This window comes from Muntiacus reevesi, chromosome 2 (assembly GCF_963930625.1).
Source record: "Muntiacus reevesi chromosome 2, mMunRee1.1, whole genome shotgun sequence".
Classification (NCBI taxonomy): Eukaryota; Metazoa; Chordata; class Mammalia; order Artiodactyla; family Cervidae; genus Muntiacus; species Muntiacus reevesi.
In genome coordinates, this window is record NC_089250.1 from 187767222 (window position 1) to 187790013 (window position 22792).

General features: G+C 47.5%; 1 protein-coding gene across 2 annotated transcripts in view; it reads right to left on the reverse strand.

Annotated features, from left to right (window-relative positions):
• GRIN2A (glutamate ionotropic receptor NMDA type subunit 2A) overlaps positions 1-22792 on the reverse strand; it is a 420050-nt gene that overhangs the window by 171059 nt on the left and 226199 nt on the right. For both annotated transcript variants that reach the window (XM_065920287.1, XM_065920288.1), the window contains exon 2: positions 5187-5779. In XM_065920287.1, coding sequence (XP_065776359.1) covers positions 5187-5779 — 593 coding nt within the window. The remainder of the gene's footprint in view (positions 1-5186; positions 5780-22792) is intronic.

A 22792-nucleotide genomic window follows, 5' to 3' on the forward strand; every position in this document is an offset into this window, starting at 1 on the left:
TCCCCTTTCCCCCACTCTTTTTTTCCTGAGACCAGAACAGACACAGGTCCACAGTGGGGTCATTACCCAGCAAGCAGTCTTCTATACCTGGTCCAGCACTGTCAGCAGTGAACAACTGTACAGTATCCTAACTACCCAAACTCCGTGCGCCAGACTCCCAGCAATGTCCATGAGGACCACCAGAGGACGTGCCTAATTAGACCCAAGATGTCTAACTCAACCCGTCAAAGCAGGACCCCCAGTCCCTGAGCACCTCACCATGAAACCATCACGTGTGACTTTACCTGAACCTCTTCGGAAGCTAGTTTGCATCCTCCACACTACAGAGTGGGAGTGATGAGAGCTATTTGTTTACAGTTGCTTTGCAAACTAAGACTTTTTCCTCTAGTTGAAAATGTAACTTTCAAAGCCCGAAGTGAGAACTCCTAACTCTGGAGTCATGGGCTTGCGCTGAACAAAGATGAATCAGGATGCAGACACACATGTTCTCTGCTGAAAGTGAGAGTGTTAGTCACTCAGCTGTGTCCGACTGTTTGCGGCCCCACCAGGTTCCAGTATCCGTGGAATTCTCCAGCCTTTCCCTTCTCCAGGGGATCTTCCCAACCCAAGGATCGAACCCAGGTCTCCTGAATTGCAGGCGGATTCTTTACTGTCTGTGCCACCAAGGAAGCCCGTGTTCTGTTACCCAGATTGAAGATTCCTTACTGTCAACAACCCAAATGTCCATCAAAGGGGGATGATTAACTAAAAGATGGAATACATAAAACAGAATACAAAAAAAAGCAATGAAGATGAATATGCTAGAATTCTATGTGTCCTTATAGACCATGCTTGAGCCATAAGGTGGAGCTAAAGGAAATTCCAACATATCAGATACCACTTATATATATTAAAAAGAGCTATCCATTGGGTCTAAGGCTTCCCAGGTGGTGCTCGTGGTAAAGAATCCACTTGCCAGTGCAGGAGATGCAAGTTCAATTCCTGGGTTAGGATGATCCCCTGGAGGAGAAAATGGAAACCCACTCCAGTATTCTTGTCTGAAAAATTCCATGGACAAGAGGAGCCTGGCAGGCTCCAGTCCATGGGGTCGCAAAGAATCGGACATGACTAAGCAACTGAGCGTGCACACACATTGGGTCTAAGGTCCTGCACACATCTACATCAACATTTCAGAACATGTGCAAGGATTTGGTTACATGACAAATTCACTGTGGTGTTTTTCTGCTGTTCTCTCCCATGGCGAAAAAGGGAGAAAGGTATAAGCAGGACTTCTACCTGATCAATAATGTTTTATTTCTCTCAAACACTTGAAACAAATATGACATGTTCACTTTGTTCTCTGGCTCCAGTGTGGGGGTGGGTGTTTCCTCAGACTCTACTTTTTGACACTATTCTCTCCTTTAAAAAAAAAAAAAAAAAAAAAGAGTCCTTGTTACCTAATGGGCTTGGTGGCTCAGATGGTAAAGAGTCTGCTTGCAATGTAGGAGACTCAGGTTCCATCCCTGGGTGGGGAAGGTGCCTTGGAGAAGGGAATGGCTACCCACTCTAGTATTCTTGCCTGGAGAATCCCATGGACAGAGGAGCCTGGCAGGCTACAGTCCATGGGGTTGCAAAGAGTTGGACACAACTGAGTGACTAACAGTTCCACTTTTACTTGTTACCTGAGTTTGTCTTTAGACAACTTTCTACACCTTCATTAGACTGTACATTCTTTAAGTTGTATGCTAATTCATGTGTGATTGTGGAAGCAAACACACGGTTCTCTGGATAGAAGGAGTGATGGATGGAAGACAGAGAGAGATATAGTGCCCTTAACCCCTTCCCTAAAAACCACCTTCTTGGGACTATCTCCAGCTGCTAGTCCTTGCCTTGCCTAGCAAGGTCTCACTCTTTCTGGGATTGTTTTAAGAAATGCTGGGCTAGTCGGGAAGTGTGGCGAGGACCCCAAACACTTGCCTGAGCACCACATGTGAACTGAACCCTCTGGCGCTCTTCCAGCAGAGAGATGTTCTATTAAACACCAGGCTGTGGATGATGGCTCACTACACTTAATGCATTCTTTCTCTGGGGCTGGAATACCACCTACAACATTGCTGCATTCAAAGCATGACTTCTGGAAATAGCAGGCCAGCATTTCAGAGCAGTCGGATTTTTTTTTTAAGGAATGGAATTCAGGGTGGTCACTGGAGAGAGATTTGACTGTCTTGCCAATTATCCTTCTCAAATTCCTTTTCCTGTATATGTTATATTTCAATTGCCCTACAATTGAGTTATGTTTCCATGAGAATCATACAAATATTCCAGCTGCAGGGTACTTATGATGGAAAGTAAGAATTCATTAGCGCAGTCCTTGTCTTGGGCTGGCAGCAATCCTGACTCTGTAACATGCTCCCATGATTCACGCCAATTTATCTGAGTTCCTTCCTGATACTTGGGCAATTATTTTAAATGCTGAAAGTAGCAATGTAGAAACAAGATCATTAAAGAGGGAAAGAGGAGAGGGGAAGGGAAAACTTCAAAGGGCCAGGATTTCTTAACCCAAGAGTTTGCTTTTCAGGTAAATGTCAATTTCAGGTAAAATCTTTAAACCATTACACACACACACAAACACACATACACATATCTAGTCCCAGACCAGAAATTATCTCTGAACTCTAGCAGATTTAAAGTCCTAAAACCTTCCAGAGACATTTTAGTGTTACTCTCTCTATTGAGCCTGACTCTTTTCAATCCCATGGACTGTAGCCTGCCAGGGTCGTTGGTCCATGGAATTCTCTAGGCAAGAATACTGGAGTGGGTAGCCATTTCCTTCTCCAAGGGATCTTCCAGCCCCAGGGATCGAATCTGGATCTCCCGTACTGCAGGCAGACTCTTTACCATCTGAACCATCACGGAAGCCTGAGACATTTTAGAGAGATGTGTTATTCTTCGGGTAATAAACTCACCGGGTCTGTGCACTGAAATTTCTGATGACCAAAACAATTTCACTGCTCACTCTGACAGTCATTAAGTAATTGCCAAGTGCTCAGCACTTGTGCTAAGCAGCACTTTTCAGGCATCACCTCATGTAATACTCATGACATCTCCTAGAAGTTTGGTTCTCCAGATCGACAACATCAACATCACCAGGAACTTACTAGAACTGCAAATTCTTGGCACCTAGTCCAGAGCTACTGAATTAGACACTCTGAGCATGGGGCCCTCAATAGGGCTAACCCATGCTTTATTTATCCAATCTTCATAATAATAGAATTTACATTGTGTCAGATTTTTTCCATCAGAAACTAGACACTCTGAGAACATCTTGTTTTAACAAGCCCGCCCAGTTCAACTGCCCAGTTCCATGGACAGAGGAGCCTGTACAGTCCATGGGGTCACAAAGAGTCAGACACAAAGAGTGACTATTAGTCACTCAGTCAATACATACATCTATATACATTTACACATTTATGTACATGTGTGTATATATATACTGATACACACATATATAAACATATATATACAAACATACTTAAGATATAACTATAGAGAGAAAGTGGATAGATAGATAGTTAGGTATATAGGCGGGCTTGCCATTAAACTCTGATGCACGTTGAAGTATGAGAATCATGACCTAGAAAGTACTGTTATTATTACCACTTTGCAATGCACAGTGGAGGCCCAGAAAGGTAAAATGACCATCTGAGTTACATGGAAAGTGGATGCGACAAGATTCGAAAGCCAGCGAGTCTAACTCCATAGCCCAGTCCTTTCATCACGGTGCTACCCTGCTCATTATCTAAGAAGTGAGCATGGGTTAAATCAGTTAACATCAGGCAAAAACAAGCACAATGAGCGTAGGAGTGATCATTCCAATCGCAACAGCTGAGCCACAACGATGGCCTGTAAAGACAAACAATGCTTCTCAGAAACATAAAATTTAACTTAAATGTCCACGAAGATGGGAATAGTTAACTAAATTATGACACAGCCACATGATGGAATACAATGCAGCTTTAAAAGTGATGCTTGCCAAGATTTCCAGCAACCTACAAAAATACTTGGGACGTATGAAGGGAAGAAACTCACATACAAACTCCAAGACCAGGAGCACCAGTGTGGGCAGTTTCCCCAAAGTGTAACATGCTGGTGAGGATGTGGGAAGATGAGTTGATTTCACACGCTGCCAGAGTGAATGTAAGTTAAACAGTTACTTTGTGGGACAATTTAACAATAGACACTTAAAGTTTAAAATGCACATGTTCCTTGACCCCAAAAGTCTACTTCTTAGAAACAACTCTAGAAAGATATTCGTACATGTGTATGAAAAGTCAGGTCAGGGTGATCATCACTGAAGTTTAGTTTCTAATGGAAAAAGTCTGAAACAACATAAATTTCTATTATTATGAAGATTGGATAAATAAACCATGGGACAGCCCTATTGAAGAACGCAGTATGTAGGTTACAAGAAATGTAAGTATTCCTATATCTATATATTTACATACACATGTGCAGACCCATATATGTCTGTTCACATGCATCTGCACACGTATGAATTCATATGTATGGTTACATACATCTGGGCTTCCCTGATGGCTCAGATGGTAAAGCATCTGCCTGCAATGCAGGAGACTCGGGGTTCAATCCCCAGGTAGAGGAGATCCCCTGGAGAAGGGAATGGCTTACCCACTCCAGTATTCTTGCCTGGAGAATTCCATGGACAGAGGAGCCTGTACAGTCCACGGGGTCACAAAGAGTCAGACACAAAGAGTGACTATTAGTCACTCAGTCAATACATACATCTATATACATTTACACATTTATGTACATGTGTGTATATATATACTGATACACACATATATAAACATATATATACATACATACTTAAGATATAACTATAGAGAGAAAGTGGATAGATAGATAGGTACGTATATAGATCTCAAGTGTAGGTTTCCAAGGTGTATTGTTGAGTAAAAACAGTAAGTTGCAGAAAACCAAGGAAGGATGATGCTACTTAAAAACAAAAGGACATGAGAAGAGAGGAAGAGGGGAGACAACAAACAAGACAACAAATCTCACAGGCGGACACACAGCGTTCTCTATTAGTGCACATTCTCAGCAGTGAGCGTGTGTGACTTAGTACTGAAACAAACAGCCACGACAGAACGCTGGCCCCACTTTGGGGACAAGCAAAGGGCCCTTCTTACTGGTGCAGCGTGTGCAGGGGGGCCTCCGGCTTCTCCGTCTGCCCGTAGCAGCTGGCCTTGGCCTCGGGGATGTAGGAGAACTTGTCCAACATGGAAGATGCGGCCGTGGTCAGGATGCCCAGCCCGTCTCGCACCCTCGCCTCCAGGCTGTAGTCCCAGTCGTCGTAGGAGACAGAAATGAGCCCCGATGGAAACTCTTTGGGGATGAGCTCCGTGTTCCCGGAGACCAAGCTGGGGACGATCCAGAAGAAATCGTACCCGGTGAGGCCGAGGGAGCGGGCCTCGCTCAGGATGAGAACTGCCTCATCTTTGGAACAGTAGAGCAAGATGACGGAAGAGTGGATCTTCTTCAGCTGGACTTGCGTCTTTGCGTCCTCGAAGGACGTGTCCAGCGTGATCACGTTCTGCATGTCCCAGCCCACAAAGCTATTGTCCACTGTGGTCTTGATGAAGCTGATGAAGTCCCTGTAGCCAGGGAAGATGGTGGTCACCAGAGAGAAGACATGCCAGTCGTAATCCTGCATGATCTTCAGCATGACCGTGGCTTGCTGCTGGATGGACGCTCCAAATTGGAAGAAGGTAGACGTCGGATCCTGCCAAGGGGTGAAAAGAGAGCAAAACAGCAGATGAGGCAGAAGGCAGCTTACATATGACCATCTGTCTTCGTAGCTCCTTCCTAGAAGTGACGGGAAATAAATCACACGCCTGTTCATTAGCAAACATTCCTGAGCACCTACTGTAGGCCAAGCTCTGGAATAGGTACTGGAAATGCAGAGATGAAGGAGGTCCCTGAACTTGGAGCCCAGAGCCTGTAACAGTGAAGGACATCTGTTAATTTGCAAGCTTCATTTTCTACCAGTTCATCACACCACCAACCCTTTCGGTCCCCCAGGGACCCAAACACTATCTGACCCCCAGACTCAGGACTGGAAAATGAAGCCAGTAGAAGTAAAACAACCTCAGGAGACAGGGGGAGGTTTGTGATGACCTGGAGTCTGTCATGTCTGGAGCCAATTACTCTAGACCTGTTGGTTATGTAAGCCACACTTAAACTAATCTGACAAGGTTTCGGTCACTTGAAATTTAGATTCCTGTGAAATATGGACTGTGATAAACACCAGGTGGACATCTATCTGTTCAGTCAAAAAATATTTGCTGATCACCTAATTACATGGCAACAGCATGTTAGCACTTGTGGAAATGAGGATCTATAAGACAGACACATATGGTCTCTGCCTTCATAGACATGGAAGAAAAGTGAAGAAGAGTAACTTCAAAGAACTGATTGCTAAGAGAAGCATAAGGAGATGCTGAAGTTTCAAAAGAGGGGAAGCCAGTGGACAGTGTAGTCAGAGGAGCCCTGGGGATACATCTTGACTGTTTCAGGAGCTGGAGATAAATAGGTGATGGCCTGTGATGTAGGGGGATGAGATGATGTTGAAGAGCTTGGCAGAAACCCTATCACATACAGCCTCAGGAGCCATATTAGATCTTATTCTGAGCATGAGGGTGAGTGCCTGAATGTTTACCCTGGAAAGTGACATGGTTACTTGTGTTGGGTTAAAGGGTCCCTCATAGTCCTAACATCTCCCCAAGTCATAACCCTGATCATGACAGCAAATATCCATTTAGAAAAAGAACAGGTGATGCACACAGTCGTGCCATTTCCAAACCCTTAACTCATCAGATTTCTGTGAAGATCCTGTGAGGTTGGTACTGTGATTGGAAGGACTGATGTTGAAGCTCCAATACTTTGGCTACCTGATTCGAAAAGCCAGCTCATTGGAAAAGACCCTGATGCTGGGAAAGATTGAGGGCAAGAGGAGAAGGGGGCGACAGAGGATGAGATGGTTGGATGGCATCACCAGCTCAATGGACATGAGTTTGTGCAAACTCTTGTGAGAGATGGTGAAAGGCAGGGAAGTCTGGCGTGCTGCAGTCCATGGGGTTGCAAAGAGTCAGACACGACTGAGCTACTGAACAAGAACTGTTGGCAGTGGCAAATGAGCCTCAGGATAGTCCATGGCGAGTCAGCATCCAAACTCAGATTCTGGTTCAACTTTCTGCCCTTCTCCCAAAATACCACCACTGGGGTCACTGAAGATGTGCATAAAGTAGGCACTTAAACCATGTCATGGACCCACTGGCATGGTGTGAAAATGAGGACTAAACAAACAGTATCAATCTGTAATATAGCAAAACAGGATTTGACAATTGTTGAGATTTTTTTTTTTCTGGGAACTGAAAGAATTTTCAGAGGGTCCTTATCATATTGCAGCCATGCTTGCATTTTGCATTCTGTATTTACCATGTATGTTTAATACATCCTCAATTGTATGAATATGGTGATTCCATTTCATGCATGTGTGCATGTGTGTGTCTGTGAGTAGATGATTCCACTCATGTCTTTCAGAGCAATACTTTGTAGCTGTGCATGTCAAGTCTTTCAACAAGTCTGCATAATGTTCCCTGAGGATGCTCGCTGAACAGAAAATTTTATCCAAAAAGGCTAAAAGCTACAGTTCTTAGAAATATCCCCCTTTTCCTAAAGTGCATGGTGTTTGGGGGGATAAATTGAGTGCAGCGTGGCCTGAAGGCAGAGAGAAAAAAACAGAAATAAATGCCTTCTGGGTCCCTTTCAACATTACAGTTCTACGAATTTTACCTAATTAAATCAATTAAATTGGGTAACAGATTTAAAGACTTTGGATAATTATCTTTTTCCCTACAGTAGCTGTTGGAGAAATCCAATATTCTTGGATTGACTAATCACTTTAAATCATGCCTCAACAAGGTTGCGAACTGCTTAGGGGCAGAGATTGCTGTCCTCATCTGTGTCCCCCAAACGTGGCAGAAGCCTTGGCACATGACCCATCAGTAAATGGAGAGTGAGGGAGTGCATGAGGGGACAGATGTGTGAATGAAGCCTAAGAGAAATGTCCTTGATTTAAACACAATGTGAAAGGGGAGAATTCAGTTTCCAAGCCTGCATTTTGTGTGACTCTCGAACGTCATGTCCAAAAATTAGAAGTTTTCCACATCCTCATCCCAATATTCGGAGGAACCACTCCACCATCCAATGCCCAAAATATACCTGTGTATCCTTTATTGATAAAGAGGGCTTCCCTGGTGGCTCCATGGTAAAGAATTCACCTGCCAACTAGGAGGTGTGGGTTCAATCCCCGGGTTGGGAGGATCTCCTGGAGAAGGAAATGGAAACTCACTCCAGTAATCTTGCCTGGGAAATTCCATGGTCGGAGGAGCCTGGCGGGCTACAGTCCATGGGGCCACAGAGAGTTGGACGTGTGGGATCTCAGTTCCCTGACCGAGGACCGAACACGTGTCCCTGCACTGCAGGTGGATTCCCAACTGCTGGACCACTAGAGGAGTCCTGGTCATTCACTCCTGACTTGAGCATCTCAACAGTCTGCTTTGCTCACAGCTGCCTAATTGAAATTCCTAATACACAGCTGTAACATACGCCTCTCCTCTCCTCTGTAGTCATCGCTGGCTCCCGCAGACCTATCACATTCAATTTAGACTCTGTACTCTACCCCTTCACACACACCAGTCAAACTTTATAGTTGAAATAGCACGGGCTCTGGGGTCTATCAGACCTGAACTCAAGTCCTGGCTCAGCATTAACTGCCACGTGCCTAGTCGTCAGTTGCAATCCTTTGGACTGTAGCCCAATAGGCTCCTCTGTCCATGACATTTTCCAGGCAAGAATACTGGAGTGGGTTGGCATTTCCTTCTCCAGGGGATCTTCCAGACCCAGGGATCGAACCCACATCTCCTGCACTGGCAGGTGGATTCTTTACCTGCTGAGCCATCGGGGAAGCCCAGCTAGCCACGCAACCATGGGGGACTAACTAAACTTTCTGGATCTGAGTTTCTTTGCCTATGAACTGGTAATTGTGAGCACCATCCCACAGGGCTGCTATGAGGATAAGATGAACTAGCAGGAGTAAAAGGCTCATTGAATCCACGTCTGATTCCCACGGTTTAGGGACTCCCCTCCTCATCCTCTCATCTCCCAGTGGTCCCCAGCCTTTTTGGCACCAGGGATCAGTTTTGCAGAAGACAATTTTCCCATGGACCAAGGACAGTGGGCATGGTTTTGGGATGATTCAAGTGCATTACATTTATTGTGCACTTTATCTCTATTATTATTACATCAGCTCCACCTCAGATCATCAGGCATTTAGATTCTAGACTGGGGACCCCTGTTCTAGATAGACCACATGGACACTGGCAGAAACCTAAGTGGGTCAGATCCTTATTCTATGTAAAAATGGTATCTCCAGGCCTACTAACATGCTAGTTTTTTTGCATTCCCTCCTCCCTCCAAAACCAGTTCATCCAGCCCATTCATCCTGAGCCCAAGGGGCTGCACGAAGAGAGGGAAATGATGAATCATGCTTTGGAGAGAAACCGTGGCTAATGTCCTTTATGGACCTCAGGCAGTCCATAGTGGACCCTGCACCACTTTCATTTTGATTGGCATCTGAAACTTAAACTTCCAAAACCATGGTGGACCAAAGGCAATGCATACCCTTCGGAGGGATGAAAGCAAGAAGTTATTTGTAAAAGGAGACACAGACATAAAGAACAGACTTTCAGACTCAGTGGGAGAAGAAGAGGGTGGGATGATTTGAGAGCACAGCATTGAAACATCTACATGAGCAGATGTAAAATAGATAACCAGTGTGAGTTTGATGTATGACGCAGGGCACCCAAAGCTGGGGCTCTGTGACAACCTGGGGGGATGGGGTGGGGAGGGAGGTGGGGGGTTCCTGAGGGAGAGAGGATATGTGTGTACCTGTGGCCAATTCATACTGATGCATGGCAAAAACCATCACAATATTGTAAAGTAATTATTCTCCAATTAAATAAATTTTTTATAAAACATAATTGCACAGTGAGGCACTGAGAAGGCTTGTGTTTAGCTTTGGGATTTTCAAAGGTGGGTCTATGGATGGGCAGGAGGTGATGGGGGAGTCTGGCCACACACCTGGGTACCAAATGGTCCTTTGTTTCAAGGCCCCATACGTTCTTTCCAATTCCTACCTGGACAGCAGAGGCTGACCCTCCTGCACATACCTCCTCCCACCATCACTCAGCCTGACCCTTTTGGGCCCCACAGGTCAGTCTGACCAACCCTGGCGCCGGTTTCCTCGGCAGCATGCCGCCGGGGGAGAGGAACAGATTTCAGACACCCACTTCAGTTCTGGAGCAAAAGCGGTTCCCTCCCCAAGCTCACGGCTCCGCAGAAGCAGAACAAACCGTTTCAAATGCAGACTCGAGGGGCAGGGGCGTGTGGGGTTCTGGGTGTCTGCTTTCCACTTCGTGCTCCAGTCCTGCCACGACTGCCATTCTAGAATGCTCCAGACCTTGCTGAGCTCCCAGGGCGAGACCTGGCTCCACGGGGATCAAGGTCTGATGTTTAATAGAGTCTAAAACCAACTCTCACCATGCCCATTATCTCTTTGATTCTAACTATCCAAGAGATGAGGTGTGGCCAGTGGTTATAACACTCATGGATGGCATTTCTCATAAAGACACAGGAAGAAGGTTAGATGATTTCTCTAAAATCCACATGACCCCACGCTGACAACAGTTCACTTATTGCAAGATGTCATCCAATGTTTCTTTGCACACCCCAGTGGCTTTCACTGCTGGCTGCACAAGAGAATCACTAGGAGAGTCATAAAAAAATAAAATACCAGTGCTGATGCTTCATGCCAGTCCAAATGAAACTGAATTTCTGTGACCTGAGTATATGAACGCCAAAGCTGATATATTTGCTTTTCCTCTATCTTCTCTCAGCAGCAGGGTGAGTATTGCTCACGTTAGTATCTTCAAAGTCTAGCGCCATGTCTGACACACAGTAGGGGCCCAATAAATATTTGGTGAGAAAAATAACTGAGCAGGAAACTCATCCCCAGGAAGCAAGAGAGAACTGGCTGCTATTGTTAACCCTGAACCCATTTCCATGGCTTATTTTTCTCTGCCTGACATGTGGGCACCAAAAACATAAAAGCATAATCTTGCAAAGGACCCAACAGAGATCTTGAAAGACTCCTTGGGAATTTGCTTTCCGCCTGGCTAAGCCCTGATGTACTTTCTGCTCCTCTTGTTGTGTATCAACTGAGCTAGTAAGCATATTTTATTTCATTTTTCATGGATGAGAGGGAAAGTAGAAATGTCAAGCTTGAGGAGCATGAGGATTCAGATGGATAGAATGCTCACATACATGTGAGCTGGATCTGTTTCACTAGAGGATCTCTATTCCTCTCATCATCTGGCCATTACCTCCTCCATCATCATCATCAACATCACCACCATCACCATCTTCTTCAGCATCACCATCCATCCATCCTCATCTTTGTCACCACCATCATCACGGTCATCACCACAACCAATATTTATTCTGTATGCAGTTGTTGTTGTGTAGTCTCTAAGTCATGTCTGAATCTTTTGCAACCCCACAGACCAGCCCGCCATGGATAGGACCTCCTTTGTCCATGGGATTCTCCAGGCAAGAATACTGGAGTGGGTTGCCATTTCCTTCTCCAAGAGATCTTCTAGACCCAGGGATCGAACCTGTGTCTCCTGCATTGGCAGGCGGGTTCTTTCAGTGGGTTCTTCCCACTGAGCCACCTGGGAAGCCCCTCTATATATAGTGCAATGTGACATATAGTAGGAAGTATTATTTTTACGGGTTAAAAACACTGGATCAGAGAATGTAACTTGCCCAAACCCACACAGCCAGTACATGGCAGAGGCAGGATTCAAGACTAGGTGATCCAAATCCAAAATCTGGTTGCTTAGCTACTGGGAAACACTGATTCCAGGTACGCAGAACAGAAAAAGGTGTGTGTGTGGGGGGGGTGAATACCACCACTAATCTTTCTTAAGGCACCCAACTGGAAAAAGAAAATTTCTCAGAAATGGGCAACCAGTAGCAATGACCTCACATCAGGTGTCAATCAGGGTATGTGTGAGACTGGAACTGAGCGGGAAAGTCACACCCAGGGGCCGTTTCCCCAAAGTACACCAGCTCCGTCACCCACAAACACAATATTCCACCCCAAGCAGCCTCCACCTATTGGGCCATTCTATGATCTATGTTCTGTCCCTCACTTGGCTCCCCTCAGAAGACGTGGACAGGTTGTTTCCTCATTTATGGCTGTAGTTCACCACTTCTCAAGCCAAGCTGCATCCATATCATCTTTGTCACCCAGTGGGTTTATTTCATTTTCTTTTCCCTGGTGCACCTGCTCACGTTCAGACCCTTGGCAGTTCTCTCTGTAACTATATAAAAGGAGCCTCTTGTCTAGAGTGCCTTCCCTGATCTCCCCCTTCCCCTGCCTGCCCTCCACACTGCTGCTGGAGCTGTCTTTCTAAAGTTCAAGCTGGACCACAGGGCCCTCATCTTTACATTTTTCAGTAGCTCCAACAGCCTTCGGGATAAAGTGGAGACACACACCAACCCCGTCACAGTCTGGACTCAAGTGTTTGGGACTCAGGATCTCCATCAGTACCTGTGAGAGGTCAGGGACTCTATGAACATGTGATAAGTTGAATTACTGAGAGAGCTAACTAAGCCAAGTAATGAGTGTTCGTAAAGAAACCCAAAGGAAGTCTTCATACATTCCCCTGTCCATCATGTCCCCAAAACACACCAGCCCCATCTCCCACAGACACGGACTTCCACTCTAAGCAACCTCAGTGGACCATTTTATGATTTGTGCTCTATCTCCCATTTTGCTTTTGTCAGGAGCCGGTCCACCAGCATTTGTCAAAAATAACCTAACAAAACCTTTCTCAGCGCTTTCCCTCTCTTCAAATCAAAAGTTTAGTCTTAAGTTTCTGGTGACAGCTGGGTTCCCAGCTATGGTAGCTGTGTCCAAGGTAGATGAAGGATTTTGATCCAGAGACCAGGAGAGGAATATTTGAGCGCTTCACTCAGAGTCTGTGAACTAGCCACTCAGACTAAAGTGGGAAGGATGGGTGTTAGGCAATATAACTACAAAGAAGAGCAGTAGGATTTGGGTTGGAGCAAGGAACGAGCCACATAAAGCTACTAAGTCTTCAACTGTCTTCTAGCCTGGCTTTCCAATATAGCACCTACTGACCACAGGCTTCCCAGGTGGCGCTAGTGGTAAAGAACCCGTCTGTGGATGCAGGAGACACAAGAGATGTAGGTTCAATCCCTGGGTTGGGAAGATCCCCTGGAGGAGGAAAAGGCAACCCATTCCAGTATTCCAGCCTGGAGAACCCCCTGGACAGAGGAGCCTGGCGGGCTATGGTCCACAGGGTAGCAAAGACTCAGACACAACTGAAGCAACTTAGCACGTACTGACCACACATGACTATTTACATTGAATTTTAAAATATGAAGGATAATAAAATATTTGGTTTCTCAGTCACTAACCACATTTTAAGAGGCTCACACCCTTCAAAGCTGATGCTCTCCCACCCCTACCAGTCCCACCCCAAAAGATTCCAAACCAGTTGGTCTGGGGTGGGGTCCCAAAGTTATCTAATTCCCTTGGTTAAGTCTAACGTGCAGCCAAGATTGAAAACACTAACCCAAGCCTTCAGCATCCAACCCTGTAGCTACGTATCCACTCACCTGGGGGAGGTTTTATACCTTCAGGTTTCCAGGCTCCATGCCACCTCCACTGAAGCAGCATCTCACGAATCCTAGGATATATATTTACCCCTAAATATGCTAGTACTTTGGTCACCTGATGCAAAGAGCCAACTCATAGGAAAAGACCCTGATGCTGGGAAAGATTGAAGGCAAAAGGAAAAGGGGGCGGCAGAGGATGAGATGGTTGGATGGCATCACCGAATCAATGGACATGAGTTTGAGCAAACTGCGGGAAATAGTGCAGGACAGAGGAGCATGGCATGCTGCAGTTCATGAGTCACAGAGAGTCAGACACGACTTAGCAACTGAATAATCAACAAACAAATTTGAAGGACAGGAAGACTTGGTACTGCCAAGTCCAACTTCCCTATTTTCAAGGTAAGGAAATGGGGGTTCCAGGATCTTGGATGACCTGTGACAAACCTCACAAAAACCAGCGGGACAGCGGGAACAGACATAGGGCAGGGCGGGGTCTCTTGCCTCCTCATTCAGCATCTCTCTGCTGTGTTACGATGCTATCGTATGTGAAGTATTTCCTGCAAAGAGAGCCCATGAGGAAAGGGGCACATGTAGCAGGCACACAGCTTTGCTGACAGCCTGCCGAGATCTACTTCTTACTGGAAGTGAGGTTTTTTGTTGTTTGTTTTTTTTTTAACCTAAGTCTCTATTTCCCCATCTGAAAAATGTCACTACCATAAAGGGTTGCTGTGTGTATTTTGAAAGGTAATATACATAAAGAAGAAGGGGACAGCAGAGGATGAGATGGCTAGATGGCATCGCCGACTCAGTGGACATAAATTTGGGCAAACTTTGGGAGATAATGCAGGACAGAGAGGCCTGGCGTGCTGCCGTCCACGGGGTCGCAAAGAGTCAGATGCCACTTAGCGACTGAACAACAGCAAAGTACATAAAGCGCTTGGCACGTTGGAGGGGCTCAGTCAAGGTGACCTGGAGTTAGTAGAACTGGAGAGATGGTAACCTTGACCGTGAAGCCTCGTCTCATGTCCACCATGGCCTCCTTACTGCCCCACTTCCTACATATTCCCGCCTTCTGAGTTTCCAGCACCGTGATCTTTCCAGACCACGCCTCAGCCCTCTGTGTGGTTGCCTGGGTGCTGAAAGGCACGCACCTCACCTGCCCTTCAGACGAGAATTCTCAAGGGCAGGAGCCCACGCCCTTCTGAGTCCTCATCAATCCCTTCCGTGGCACTGGGCCATGGCTTGGGGAATGAAACTGGGAGTAGCATTCCGAGTGTGCGAGGCTGAAAGGGGGCAGAGACGGAGACTAATGCTTTATGTACTTGAGTGAACCTGCTGGGTCTACTGCTCTAGGGAGAGACGTTCATCTAGAATTGCCTTTCATTAATTCGGTGACTATTAACAAACTCCTGCTATGTGCCCAGCATTGTTCTAGGGAAGGGAATCAGGGGAAGGAGGCTTCCAAAGCGAAGATCCCCACTCTTACGAACTTTACATTCTTATGGGAGGAGATGGGCTTCCCTGGTAGCTTGGTTCCTAAAGAATCTGCCTGCAGTGCAGGAAACCTTGATTTTAACCCTAGGTTGGGAAGATCCCCTGGAGGAGGGCATGGCAACCCACTCTAGTATTCTTGTCTGGAGAATCCCCATGGACAGAGGAGCCTGGCGGGCTACTGTCCATAGGGGGTTGCAAAGAGCACAGCACATGGGATGAGATATTCAAGGAAGAAGGAAATCAGATGAGGCAGCAGTTCAAGTGGGGAGGGGTGGGGTACCCTTTTTGATCATCTGGCCTGCTACCCTGGAGCAGATAGAAAGAAAATGAAGGAGGAGTTGTCAGCCAGGCAAAGCTGAGAAGTGGGTTGGGGGTAGGAGAGCCCTCAAAGCAGAAGGAGCTGCATATACAAATGGAAGAAAGGGCCTGGCAGGTCAGGGAACAGAAGGAAGATCCGAGCAGTTGCAGTGGAATCTGCCAACGAGAGAGGGTGGTGAGAAGAGTTAGGACAGGCAGCAAAGCCCACAAGACACAGTGTGGGCTCTGCAGATCATGGTAAGGGGGCTGGATTTAATTCCTATGTCCTTTTTATTCCAAAGAATTCCTCTGCTAAAGGCATCAGTAGTATCTTCTAGCTTAGGAGAGGATCTGGAACTTTGGGGATGTTGGCATCTCATGAGAGCCAGCCCTGTTTTTCTCTTTGGAGGGGAACTGCCCTTGAAGCTGCAGGAATGCATGTAACTGTTTGCTACATCGTTCAGTCACCGGATGCCCTAACCTTGAATAGCGTGGCGAGGACAACCACATCTGCTGGGGCCTTTCAGAGCTCATCCCAATTCACCATCCAGAGTCAAGCCCTCCCTCTAACAGATACCACAGTGCCAGAGGAGAGACTTCACAGAGGCATGGAGAGATGCATGCCTTGCTTCCAGCTGCAAGTAGCTCAGGACAGCCCAGCAGTCCCCACGTTCTTCAGAACCACATCCTCACTCTTAGACCAGTCCTGCTCTCCAGATCATTAGCATGGCTGGCCAAGAAGAGACACCTGCTAAGATTCAGGCCCTTATTTCTATGCAAGGACACAGAAAAGGCCCAAACTGGCTTCACCCGGTGCCCTGTCAACCTGTGGGTGATCATCTGACTCAAGTCTTCCAAACAGGGTTGTTAGTGATTATAGATTGTCTGAGGCTAGGTCCACCCATTCTCACAGAGAAAGCCAGAGGGAAATTCTACTGATCGGATCACTGAGTCAGGTCTCTAAAGAGCTGATAATGAGAGCATCTTTTTTTGGAGGTCCCAAGTGTAACTGGGCTACTGACCTTCCTCTGTGCACCTAAAGTCACTTTTATTTGATTCTTTTTCTTAAAGAAGCACAAGCCTCCCTGAGCCACATCATGGGTATTTGCCATTCCGACCACTGAGCATCTCCCTCTTTTACTGGTCACCGTGAATTTCCACAGGGAGCCGTCATTTCCCCTTTCTCAGTCAAACCAAGTGGCCCACCTAATTCCCTTAGTGCCAGCAATTAGTTCAGGGGTAGGAACATGTCCTAACTGGCACAATCAGAGTGATTCTTGGGATTTGTGGGAGAGTGATCAGAAAGAGTTTCTCTTACTGTTATACTTAAACCTGTAAGTACAGGCAGCCAGAATTTCTGGCAACCATCCTGCCAAGACACAGCATCTTGAGAAGGAAATCATCAGAATCAGAGGGAAAAATTAGGACTAGGACAAGATGGAGATGAGAGACTTGGAGTTATCAAGTCCTGTTGAGCACCTTGTTCAAGCCATACCTGAAGCCTTGATGCCATTTTGCTGTGCTCCAGCTCTTTGTGACCCCATGGACTGTAGCCCACCAGGCTCCTCTGTCCATGTGGATTCTCCAGGCAAGAATACTGGAGTGGGTTCCCATGCCCTCCTCCAGGGGATCTTTCCAACCCAGGGATCAAACCTGCATTGCAGGCAAATTCTTTACCAACTGTGCCACCAGGGAAACCTAAGAATACTGGACTGGGTAGTCTATCTCTTCTGCAGATGATCTTCTCAAACCAGGGATCAAACCAGGGTCCCCTGCATTGCAGGCAGATTCTTTACCAGCTGAGCTATACCCATAGTGTCACCTAATTATTTCCTTGGACATCTGAACAATAGCTATGCTATTTTGGACTTTTAACTGTATTATTCTCCTTAATACCCAAAGCAGATGTTACAGTTAACAATGTCACTGTCTTTCTAGGTATGAGAAGATGAAAGAATTAGGATGCTGTCCTTGCATGTTCCAGTTAATCACCAATTAGTGACTTCATTTCACTTAAGCCAATTTGAATTAGCTTTTCTGTCACTGGCAACCAAAGATTCCTGATCACTTTAGGGAAGGGAAAAAACTGGAGAATAACGTGACTCATTCTTCACTCATCTTCCAAACTTGGATCAGAAGAATCTGGGCTACAGAGTAGCACATGTCCCTTTACCATCTTTCCCTTTTCTGATCCTTGCTTCTTCCCCCGGGGGCAGCCACCTCTCTCTACAGATATCTCTCTTCCTTGCATGAGCTCTTCATCCTTCCTTGATTTTGGGGGGTATTTTGTTTTGTTTTTCTTTCATATGCCACTGAGTTCGACTTCCTCGCAGTCAGTCTGACAGCCACGCTGTCATGACCCAGAGGAAAGACGTGACAAGTTGCCACCAATAATAATTGCTTGTCATTAAACCATTCAGCGAGGAGGAAAAGCAAACAGGTCCCGTTCATTAAGTTTTCGTCTCCGGCTGTCACACACAGAGGGGCTGCCGGGGGACTGAAGTAGGCAGCTTTATTTTGGTGAAAGGAGAATCCCAGACTTTCCTATGATACTTGGAAGGGGCAGGCCCTGGGGGTAAACATTTCAGTAGAAACGTCTTCTTCAAAATGCGCTGATGTTCCTTAAGAAATATCCATGAACAGCTCTGGAACCCACGCCTTTGGAGGGAATCGCTTCTCCATTTGGGAGTCTGGGTGTTTGGGAAGTCTATTTGGCACAGCCCCGGATGCCAAATAGACAGAGGGTTCAAGTCTCAGCTCTCCGTCTTGCTAATGTCAGGGTCTTGGGTAACATCCATCTTCTCTCCGAGGCTGTGTTTTCTTATTTTCAAAAGGAGGGAATTTCAGTCCCTGCTTTCAAGAGGCTGTGGTGATGAGATGGTGCACGAACAGTTCTCGGCACATAGCGCGAGCTTGATTAATGAGAGCTGGGACCACCGTGGCTGCTGTCATCAGGAAAGAATGAACCACAGTGATGACAATGAAGCCCAAAACACTCCAACCCACCAGCGCAGCATTAATGAAAATACAGACAGTTCCCTTGGGACTCTCCCCCACATGCTTCCTAAATGTCCTAACACGACACCATCACTTCAAAGGAGCTCTTACTGTGCCCGGCATGAGCTGAGCATAGGTGACAACTCATCCCAGTGTTCAAACGGCAAGTCCTACATCCCTGGAGCCCCTTAAGTGCCGGGCAAATCAGGGTGACCCCCTCAGCCAAGCAGAGAGGTCTAAGTGCATTTAATCATCACACTAACCCCTAGATAGCATATTAAAAAGCAGAGACATTACTTTGCCAACTAAGGTCTGTCTGGTCAAGGCTATGGTTTTTTCCAGTGGTCATGTATGGATGTGAGAGTTGGACTGTGAAGAAAGCTGAGCACCGAAAAATTGATGCTTTTGAACTGTGATGTTGGAGAAGACTCTTGAGAGTCCCTTGGACTGCAAGGAGATCCAACCAGTCCATCCTGAAGGAGATCAGTCCTGGGTGTTCATTGGAAGGACTGATGCTGAAGCTGAAACTCCAGTACTTTGGCCACCTCATGCAAAGAATTGACTCATTGGAAAAGACCCTGATGCTGGGAGGGATTGAGGGCAGGAGGAGAAGGGGACGACAGAGGATGAGATGGCTGGATGGCATTACCGACTCGATGGGCATGAGTTTGAGTAAACTCTGGGAGTTTGTGATGGACAGGGAGGCCTGGTGTACTGCGATTCATGGGGTCACAAAGAGTCGGACACGACTGAGCGACTAAACTGAACTGAACTGAACCTTTCAGGAAACATATTTTTGTTCCCATTTAACAGTACAGGAAGTTGAGGATATAGAGAAATAGCTTCTTTACTTTAATGAGCATCGGAACCACGGGGGGCTCTTACTCTGCTGCAGACTCAGACTGTGGGTGTGGACTGGGGCGTTGCTAACAAGCTCCCAGGCGGCGCTGCTGCTGCTGCTGCATGGACTAAGCTTTGAGCTGCGATGGCGGCCGCTGGCCCTACCCCAAGGTCACCCAGTGTCTGGCAGAACAGAGGTTCAGACCTCCAGGCTGACCCCACAGGAGCCTTCAGCTGTGACACGGGGCGGACTCTGTCCTCCAGGGAAGGGAGGGGAGGGCATCAGTTGTCTGACATCCTGGCCCCTGTGTGTTTCCATCGGCCTCCCGGCTGAGACAGCCACATGTCTGTCACAGCCTGTCACTCCCATCATCCTACCCGACAAAGTGCTTGCAGGGAGCGGCTGTGAGTCAGGACTTAACTGCGCTGGAGGGAGGAAGGCAGAGGGGCCCGCCCCAGGGGAGCTGCCCCCTCCTGGGAGCGCGAGGCCACCCAAAGCCAGGGGACCACAGCGAGGTTGCCATTCCCCAGGCGGTGCCCACGCCATGCGGGCGTGACTTCTCTGGGAAGTCAGCCACCTCCCCACCCCCGCAGGCTAGCCTTGCTGCTCTCATACGCGAGTGAGCGGCTGAGTCCCTCTGAGCCTCTCTGTTACCATCTGTAAAATGGACCCAATGGGGCTCTGGTTCCCTGGCGGGATGCCCGGTCACCTGTGGAGTGGTGATGTGCAGGCGCCCTGTGGACTGCGGAACAGGGACTGGGCCACCCGCGGCCACAGAGCCAGTCAACGCTTGCCTCCTCTCCACTCCTCCCCTGACACCCCATGAGCTCCCAGAACACGCGGGCTGGGCCTCAACTCCTGATCGCCTCACCAGGTATTCAGAGTGTCTAATGTACATATCTGTCTCCACGCAACTAGATTAATGTAAATTTCTCTCTGCAGAGCAGCACCCAGGCCAGCTCTTGTACCTGGTGGGGTTCAGAACACAACATATCAGCTGAAGGTGTAAGTAAGGGAGGGAGGGAGGGAAGGAGGGAAGGAAGGAAGGTAGGAAAGAAAGGAGGAAGCAAGCTGTGGGTAAAAGAGAGAATGAAGGAATGAATGGATGAAGTGGGGTGTGGGTGAGAGTGGGAAGCAAGGAAGGAATGAATGAAGGGGGCTGTGGGTAAGAGAGTGAATGAATGAATGAAGTGGGGTGTGACTGAGAGCGGGAAGGAAGGAAGGAATGAATGAAGGGGGCTGTGAGTGAGAGTGGGAAGGAATGAATGAAGGGGCTGTGGGTAAGAGAGTGAATGAATGAATGAAGTGGGGTGTGGGTGAGAGAGAAAATGAATGAATGAAGTGGGGTGTGGGTGAGAGTGGGAAGGAATGAATGAAGGGGGCTGTGGGTAAGAGACTAAATGAATGAATGGATGAAGTGGGGTGTGGGTGAGAGGGAATGAGTGAATGAAAGTGTGAGAACGAGAAAGGAAAGGAATGAAATGACATTCAGTGAGAAAAAGTCACTGAATCATGGGCGTGTCCACGGAGTTGGGAGGTGGGGTTTAAGTGGATGCTGTGGGTGTGGGGGTGTGAGACGAGGGAGCTGGGAAACACATCTCAGTGTCTGGAGAACAGGAATCAAGCCTCTGCTAGCCAAACTCTCATGATCTGAAGGTAAAACAAACTGGAGGTGGGGAGGCACGCAGGGACTGGGCTGGTATTCCATGTTGTCTGCACACCAGCTACCTGCTCGGCAGAACTCAGGAACCAAACAGATCCAGACAAAATGACAACTAAGCCCCTGTATCCAAACCCAGGAACACAGTCTTTCCCTTCCCAATGCCAACCTCACTCCCAAGTCCCCTGTTCTGTGCACCCCCCGCACCGCCATCACAGAACTTCAGCAAAAGAAGCCAGGAGTCAAGGACCACCTGCTGTCTGGCTCCATTTATGTGGCTCGTCCACAGCTGGGAAATCCACACACAGAGAGCAAGGTGAGCAGTTGCCGGGATCTGGGGACAGGAGAGAGGGGCTGCTGATGGGTGACGAAGGTTCTGGAAGAGGATAGTGGTCGTATAACATGGGGCAGGTGTCACAGAACTGTGCATTTTAATGTGCATTTAACCGTGCATTTAAATCTTAAGCTACCTGTATTTTATCACAATTTAAAAAAATAGCAATATAAATAAATAAAGTAAGTAAGCGGGGCCAGTGACTGAGGTGGACTGCTTCCTCTAGGTCCCTTCGGTCTTTCAGCTGGTGTGAGGGGTGGTCTCGGGGGGCCCTCAGACCTTACAGTCACTTGAGATACTGGCCCAGCTGGAAGGAAGGGCCTCTGGAGAGTCCAGAAGGGCACGGGTGACCATCTAAGTGCTCCCGCTCTTCCTGGGCATCTGAGGTTCCCCAGCAGCCTGTGGCCACCAGTCGCCCCCGACCTCACAGAACGTAGACTTGAGTGGCTGTGACAACAGCCTTCTCCCAACAGGGCTGCCAAGCAGGCTTGGTTCTTCCCGTTCTTTAAGACACTCGAGCAGGATGGCATAACTGCTCTGCAAGGGTACAGACCTGGCAGAACCTCAAGTGGTGGTGGTGACCTCCTGTGGTGGACGGCACACAGGTTTGCGGCGGGAGACACATCTGAGCTCAAACCTCTGTTCTGCAGCCGACCAGCTCTGGGGCACTAAGAATCTGACTCAGCATCGTTAAGCCTCCACGTCCTCTGCTGTGAGACAGGAAAAGTAATCGCCATCTCCCTGGTGGACTAGATGAGGTCAGGCACGCAGAGCAGTCAGCACAGCGCCTGACCCACAAGTGGAGGCTAGCTACTGGTTATTTATTCCAAGCTAGTCCCTTATCCCACATTATCTGATTCAATCATTAGCACAAGCCAGAGGAGTTGGCAGTATTAACGTCAAAGTGAGTTCATTTGAATTCTGTTGGATTCCAAAGCCCTCGCTCTCCACCGCCAGCAATGTGCCCCCTCCTCTTCATCACTGTTTGCTTTCTTTCCTCGGCCCAAGGCAGGCTCCTGAGGCAGATATTCAATATTGCCTAAAGATCGTCCCTTCTCAGCATGTGATGGCTGCCTTTCTACATGTGATGCTTCTACAGCAGAAGGATGAGTCCTGAACTAATGCCAGTTGATTTAGAATCCCTACCTGTCCCCACTTTCTTGCCTGGAGAATCCCATGGACAGAGGAGCCTGGAGGGCTACAGTCCTTGGGGTTGCAAAGAGTCAGACACGACTCATGTGACTTGGCACCACACACGCACCTGCCCCATTTCACGTGGGCATAATACTCTGCTTACTAATCACTTCCCTGTATGCTAACAGAATACAGAGCCTCCTGGAAC